The sequence below is a fragment of the Anopheles aquasalis genome, chromosome 3, assembly GCF_943734665.1.
Source record: "Anopheles aquasalis chromosome 3, idAnoAquaMG_Q_19, whole genome shotgun sequence".
Taxonomy (NCBI): Eukaryota; Metazoa; Arthropoda; class Insecta; order Diptera; family Culicidae; genus Anopheles; species Anopheles aquasalis.
In genome coordinates, this window is record NC_064878.1 from 2,970,001 (window position 1) to 2,977,500 (window position 7,500).

The following is a 7,500-nucleotide window of genomic DNA, read 5'->3' on the forward strand; positions in this document are numbered from 1 at the left end:
ATACACACTCTCAACTTCGGCATCATCCCTCGTTGAGCAGCAAGCGCCGGAACGCATCGACCGATACGGTACGCGATGCAATCCGCAACAACAACACAACTGCCAATGCAAATGCATTCATCCATCGGAACCGAATTGGATTCGGCATTTGCTTTGCCGCCAGCTCCGGTGTCTGCCAGCTGAGAGGCGCACACGAAACGGACGCACGGTTGTGGAGGAACACCGAGCGTTCCCAATGCACACCCAATGGGGCAGCTGCTAAAAGGTCAATTGATAATGATGCATCGCGCCAGTGGAGTGGAGTGGAGTGTGCCTGTGATTACGATGCGAAAGGGAAATTCCGATTAAACGGCTCGCGGGGCACGAAAGCGTGCATCGTACCGAGCAGTAGTATACCGTGCCGGACCGATTCGATTAGTAATGTTTGCTGGAACACGCCAAACAGAAATCTCGTCCAGTCAGGGCAGCTCGTAAACTTGGTCTTCGATGAGTTCCGACGAAGGGGAGTTTCTGGGTCAGCAGACGAACGTGGCATGTTCTGCGTCATCTTCCAAAAATAATCTAAGACAACGAACCAAAAAAAAAAAATCGGGGAACCGGAGAAGCCCAATCCGGTTGGTATACCGGTGTTTCCCAGCTTCACTATGGGCCGTGTTGTAGTGTGCTTGGAAGGTTGCCATGGAAGCACCTGCACTTATATGGTGCACCTCTTATTTACTAGAAATCTAGGTGCAACAGAATGAAAATTGAAAATTGTATTTTAGATGCACCTGCGCCCCACGATTTTTTTCCCTTACGATTGATGAATAGTTGCATCAGACGTAAAAGATAGATTCTCTGATAGAACTTTGCACGCTGTATGTCCAAACAGTTGCAACAGCCGCCTTAGATTCGATCGCTCATTTGTATTCTAAAATTATTTTCTACGCACGAATTACAGAAAAAAGCAACACGAATCACAGATCGCGAATGCAAGATCGTCTCCTCCGATAAACAAACATGTTTGTGAAGCGTCCGCTTCATCATGTTTTCTTAATTCCTTTGCTTTTCTGTGATTTAGACCACACCGTCCAACCCTAAGCTCTATAGTGCCGTGGTTGAAAGCGAAGTCGTTCAAGCGGCGAGTGAGCCAAGATGGACCACGGAAGCGGTTTCACAAGCAGAAAGATAAACAAAACAGGCGACGCGACGCAGCGGTACTGCAGCAGCAGCAGCACCAGCGCCCGCCGCTGACGACACATAACCACCGCACGCGTGATGACGCGATCTCCGATGGGTGTGGGGTAGTGATGACGCGATGGGTGTTGATTTTGTCATGGCCTAGCGATGGCATGCAACCCCCCCGGGGGACCGGTATATCTGATTATCTGCTGTTCCGGAAGCTGGTGCCCCCGAATATTGTTGTTTCTTGGGGCACTCCGGGTAGAACTGAAGAAAGCGGAAGGAAAAGGAATGGCAGAAAGGGTGTAAGAACGATGAAGAACCTACCATTTGGCCGTCGTTTCCATGAACAGCTCATGGTAGGACACGGTGAACGAGAACTTGGCCGCTCGCTTGTTAACGCGCTGTAAGCGCTTCCACACGCTACCCATCGTCACGGTCCAGGGAGGATGCGCGAGTGTGTATGGCTCCTGCTGGTTCTTAAACGATCCGTCTACTATTCGGTCCGGTTTAGCGGGACCGGGCGGGGGTTGTTGATTTCAGGGCAAGTGAGTTACTCACTTGCGCTTCACATTACGCACTTCACTGGGGAATTTAATGCACTGTCCGTAGCAAATCACGAACGCACGCAGGCACGCAAGCAATCAACCAGCAGAGGGAGGGTTGTTCTATCACTCCCGGAGCAGGTGTGGTCGGGTGATAACGATCATAATTTCCTTCACAGATATCACACACCGTGCGCGAGAACACTGGACCCTGATCCGACTGGGAACTCGGCGGATGAACAAATGATTTGTTTGGTATGCTGCGGACTTACTCGTGATTCTATAAACACAATTTAGCGACCGACGGACGCTCAACAATCATAACAACCCCGCACAGCTGCCGCTGCCTGGGGAAAGTCCGCGTCTACTACGTTTTAGTGCAGCTTAGCTCTAAGTAACCGCCCTGGGGAGGACTTTGTTTTGCTCGTGACGTCCGAGTCAGCCAGGCAGCCAGCCAGCGAAACGAAGCAGGCGCATCAAGGTTGTACGGTTGCTGGCTGGATGTTGCGGCAAGGGTTTTCCCCGTGCCGTTGTCCTGGGGGCCCCAGGTGGGAAAATCGACCTCGAACCGTGTCACCCGCTACGCGAGGATTCTCACACAACTGGTCGGCTTCAAGGCCAGCGCAAACAGAACGATTTACTGCCAACACCACGGTTGGCCGTCACGGGCTGGCGGGGTGGTGGAGATGCGCGCAGGCTGTTCTATTTTTCCAACTGCTTCACACATTTTACACAACACATCATCCGTGGGCCGTGGGTAGGTGCCGTTTCCGACTGCCTCCACCTGATTTCGCCTCGTCCATCGGATTTCCTCCTGAGGGTAGCCTTCTGCGTCCTTCGTTTCTGGTGCAGGCTACTAAAAAAAACCCGTGGTTTACTGCGATGCTGAGTAACAGGACACTTGCGTACCGCGGGTCACTACATCGGATTGGAAGGTGGGCACCGAGGACTAATCGATTCAGTGTAAAATACGGGAAAATCCTTCCGAGAAACGGCCCCGACCCGTCTTACAACACCAAAATAACGAAGAAGAACTACAAAAGAGAAGAAGAATCTCGAACTCGGAACAGATACACGGACCTTTTCATTTTGCCTGAACAGCAAAACTAGAGGCTGCCCGTTTATGCCGCCAGTTTCCCCGCTCTGGCATCCCTTTTCCGTTGGTTTTCCTCATGTTTTCCCAGGATTTACGTTAGAAATTGCGTTCTTAAAATGTAGGATGCATTTCCGTTGGGCTTAAGGATGAATTTTAATGAATTCCTGGGATTATCACGCACGGCACGACTTCTTGCCTCATGGCGCCGCTAGGTGTTGGGAGAGTGTCCCATAAGCTAGCGCGGAAACGAAAACAAATTTGCTGGAGTCGGTGGTGAAAAAAAAAGCGAGAGGGGATTAAAGATTAAAAGACCGTGAGCGCAAATTGGTGTCGTCGTGGCCGTCCCTGTCGCTAATTGTCGCTGAAGTGGCTGTGTGCTGTGCAAATAATGCAACTTTAATCGCCAGCGTGCCCGATAAGCGGACCATCTTCTACTCGGGGCTGCACCGCCTACTCCCGGGATCCTGGAATAACAAACTTTGGACCGTCCGTAGAGAAGAGGGAAAAATGTGCGTGGACGAACTGTGATACCTGAAAAGCTGCTGCTGGGAATTAGAGATCGCTCGGAATGCGCCCATGGGAGTGGCGGTGAAGTGAAAGTGAAATTGGATCGTAACCCCCCCCCGGGCGGGTGCGAAAGTGGTCAGTGCTCCACGAGACGAGCAGCGCTCGCTTTTGATCAGAGTCAGCAGAATGCAGGAGCAACTATCAGCGCACCGGGGTCATCGTACGGGCTGTGCGGGCCGCGGGGCACTTTGCATCGCACTCGTGTGGTGCTGTGCGGTGGCCAGTTTCGGTGGTCAACCGGTGCACGGGGCCCACTTGACGGGTAGCTTCGAGGTGGACGAGTTTTTCCGCTTCCTGCACAAATTTGGCTTCCAGAAGACGGAGAAACACTCCCAGAAGGACACGGAATGGGATACGTTCGGGTACATCTACGGCAACATTACGTCCCGCACCAACCTGACCGTCCCGGTGACGCTGGCCGTGCTGGACAAGCGCAGCTTCCTCGAGTACTACGCCAATCGGAACGCTTATAGCCGTGAGGTGGCCTGTCAGCGGATGTTTGATAAGCTCGATAAGATCGTGTATAGCCGTGCCTGTAACCCACACGCCGAAGCGGACTATCTGCGCCGTATACCGTGCGAAGCGGGTAAACTGTGTCCGGATGAGGATACACGAGAAAATGTTGTGCCCGGAAGTCAGTTTACTTTTGTGATTAGCGATCCGAACGTGCCACGGTAAGTCGTTGTAACATGGCCGTCCCTAGCGCCGCAATTGATGCAATCTCTTCTTTCTCGTAGGTTCTGGTACGTTTCGATCGTATCCTGCTACCAGAATGTGTCCACCTGCCAGTGGCACTACTATGATTATCGCAAATACCACACGGAACCACCGGAGATCGATTTCGATATAACGCTCGTGAACGGCAATCCTAACCGGCAGACACTGTCGTTCTTTAATCCGCTGCTATTCCACTTCTCGTTCGATCGCCAGAATACGCTCGAGATGTATCTCATCTTTTTCGTCGTGTATCTGCTAATGGTTCCGCTGCAGATCTATGCCGTGCGGTTGCAGAAGCACCCCGTTACCCGGTTGTTCACCGTCAGTTTGTTGCTGGAGTTTGTGAGCGTTTGTCTGCTGTTGACGCACACTATCCGTTACGCCATAAACGGAGAGGGCAATGAGAAACTCGCCGTCATGGGGGACATTTTTGATATTTTCAGCAGAGTATGTACCAGGGAGATTGAGAGAAGGGCTTGGGACATTTTTTAAAATTCTTTTCTTCCTTGCAGACTTCTTTTATGTTAATTCTGTTGCTGCTGGCCAAGGGATGGGCTGTAACGCGGCTACAGATCAGCGTGAGCAGTTGGATACTCCTTATGGTCATCTGGATACCGTACTGTGCCATTCACGTGCTGTTGTACATATGGAACAGGGTAAGTATTGTGTGCGGCACATCGGTTGATCGTTTCGTTTCATCGAATTCGTTCGTTCGTTTCGTTACAGACGGAAGTGGATATTATTTCTGACATTGACGAGTACCAGACGTGGCCCGGTTGGCTAGTGCTCGCCTCTCGCACCACGATGATGCTGTGGTTCCTGTGGGAACTGCGCACGACGATGAAGTACGAACACTCGACGCAGAAGCTGGACTTTCTGCTTCATTTCGGTGCCTCGAGTTTGGTGTGGTTCATCTACCTGCCAATCGTGGCCATCGTTGCTGTGAATGTTAGTCCGCTCTGGCGGTATAAGCTACTATTAGGTACGTCGCCATGCCAACCGCTGGGATGGGTTACTGTGTTTGCGCGTGAGTAACAACAATTACGGTGGGGCTAATGGTGTGCTTCGTTCGCAGGTATAACAAATTCGGCTGACTGTTTAGCCTACTGTGTGATGATGGGATTACTGTGGCCCAACCGTGCCGGACAGTATTTGCTACTAACGGGAACAAACTTTGGTGGTAAGTGTTTGAGTGACGCACCGTGACAGCAGTCTCTACGCTTCGCTACTAAATCACCGACCCTTTTATGCCCTAGGCATGGACGAGCTGGACGAGTTTAATGAGGCCCCACACATCGTGCATCGAGGCGATTCGGATACGCTGCACAGCAGCAACGGTGATCTGGCGGTGGACGATTATCTCGACAACGATGACGAAATCGAAACGCTCGTCCTCAGCACCGATGATCTGCTGCACGCCGGTAACCCGGTGCCGGTTTCCAGCGGTGGCAGTAAGCCACTCACACTCAACGGAAGTGCCATGAACGGTGGTCTTGGGAAGGGTGGACGATCCTTCGATTAGAGGCGCGGCTCTGGACGGACCGGGGAGCAAGGTTAGATCGATTAAACATAGTAAACACCCCACAGACACTGCACTGCAGACGCATCGCCAGCGAATAACGCGGCACAACGAATGTCAACGACGAATCTTTTAGAACGAATTTAATTCATTCACCTCGCTCCCATGGGCGCCGTTCGGTGCGGTGCCTCACCATGAAGCGTGCAAGCAAATCTCTTACTCCGACGGTGCACCCGTACTCCACTGCTGGCCTCAAGAATTGTGTACGTACAGGGAGGAGGCGTTTTTGAGACATTTTTATGCAAATCTCGCGTGTGAGCGGGCGGGTAAATCTGGTCATCAATTCCGCATGGATTCCACACCAGGCGGCACATTGTACTTTAACGTAAATGACAAGTCGAAAAGAAAATCTTCCAATTTATAAAATTCTCCCCTAATCCATAATTAGATAATAATTGGCCATTCCTAGTAGTTCATCGGTTTTACTGCATCGAAAAAGGGCCGGTTCACATCGTAGGACAGTGTCCCCGTGCCCCCACGTGTGTGTTGGTGTGCGTGTGTTGTGTGTGTTTTTTATGATTTTCTACTCACCTTAGTGAAGCGAACGATGCGAGTTCTGAAGACAAAAACAATTATTGTGTGATATGAAAATTCATAGCAATTACGGAACCTGAATGAGATATGATGGTACCGAGTAGGGGTACGTTTACTTTTAACCTTTTTAAGAGCATAAAGCTAGCAACTATTACTCTGCAAAGACGTCCCGTTAACTCGTGGCAACGCCGTGAAATAATCGTGATCATCCTTAGTAAGCGCATTCCTTGGGCTTTTGTTTCTACTTCGCAAACGAAATGCTAGGCAAAGGTGGGCACATGATCGATGCACGAACAAGCGATATCTCGGGACTGCTACGATTCGTGCTACTGTTAACGTTACTGTTAGATCGAAGGATCTCGCACGAGATCTTATACGAATGCATGCCAAAAACAACAACAAAACAACCGCCCTAAACAATTCGATGCACTGCGATGTCTGTCTATCGTTGGCTTAAAGAGGTCTCTTTCCGATCGCATCTAAACGTTTTCCTCTGTGCCGCTGGTTATTTCGTGAGGGTAGAGAGTAAAGGAAAGGCAAAATAGATTAGCAAAATGCAAAATCATTTACACACAAATTCGTGCTCGCTTCCACGTAGGATTAGAAGAATGTCGTTTCAATGCAAACTAGCCGGTAGTACGGTGGGGGCTCACATTAGCGACACGTGTGTGGTTTAGAGATTGAGGGGCAAGTGCATTAGTAGTGCGTAGTGTGTAGTAGTGTCAAGTTCACCTCCACCAGCCTCTGCCCAACCTACATAATGTACCTTATTTTATGTGCAGTGTGACGCTGAATGCTTTAGAGATTGAACCGATAGCATATAGTGAGAGATACAGGCATAGAGAGTTAGGCGAGAGGCAGAGGGGTTCAGGTTGAGGGGAGTAATGAAGAACAGATAACGGCTAAACTAGGTGTCGCTAAGTCACAACTCAATTCTCACCATACGCCACCGTAGCTTCGACACAATTAGATATGCTCAAAGTATTAGCAGCTCGAGAAAGCCCATTTAAATCGTTAGATCAATTGATTTAAGAAGCAAAGTCGCAACCAGAAGCCTAACCGAGAGAACCGTGGAACTGTGCGATCAATTAAATCATGATATTTCTAGGGCAGACAGGTGTGTTCGTCACCGACTCGAGCAACGGTGAAGATTTGCTGGTTTAACTTTTTTTTCCATAGAAACACTAGAACGAAAGTTGTGATAGAATGTTAAGCATATTTTTCTACTCCACAAGATCCAGCGCAGAAAGGCGATCGGAAAGCGGAAAACTAAAGTACGTAACACACACAGCCACACAGAT

The 7,500-nt window shown here is 50.1% G+C and overlaps 2 protein-coding genes across 5 annotated transcripts in view; one reads left to right on the forward strand and one right to left on the reverse strand.

Moving 5' to 3' along the window:
• Positions 1–2,707, reverse strand: part of LOC126574329 (EH domain-binding protein 1) — an 11,892-nt gene extending 9,185 nt beyond the window's left edge. For all 4 annotated transcript variants that reach the window (XR_007608218.1, XM_050234470.1, XM_050234469.1 and 1 more), the window contains exon 1: positions 1,489–2,707. Coding sequence is in view for 3 of the 4 variants with exons in the window: in XM_050234470.1 (XP_050090427.1) it covers positions 1,489–1,592 (104 nt within the window). In the remaining variant the exon portion in view is untranslated. The remainder of the gene's footprint in view (positions 1–1,488) is intronic.
• A 347-nt stretch (positions 2,708–3,054) lies between these two features.
• LOC126576330 (uncharacterized) overlaps positions 3,055–7,500 on the forward strand; it is a 4,714-nt gene continuing 268 nt past the window's right edge. The window contains exons 1-6 of the mRNA XM_050237558.1: positions 3,055–4,043; positions 4,107–4,533; positions 4,599–4,742; positions 4,813–5,068; positions 5,162–5,266; positions 5,343–7,500. The exon at positions 5,343–7,500 is cut by the window's right edge and continues 268 nt beyond it. Coding sequence (XP_050093515.1) covers positions 3,496–4,043; positions 4,107–4,533; positions 4,599–4,742; positions 4,813–5,068; positions 5,162–5,266; positions 5,343–5,608 — 1,746 coding nt within the window. The 5' untranslated portion in view covers positions 3,055–3,495 and the 3' untranslated portion in view covers positions 5,609–7,500. The remainder of the gene's footprint in view (positions 4,044–4,106; positions 4,534–4,598; positions 4,743–4,812; positions 5,069–5,161; positions 5,267–5,342) is intronic.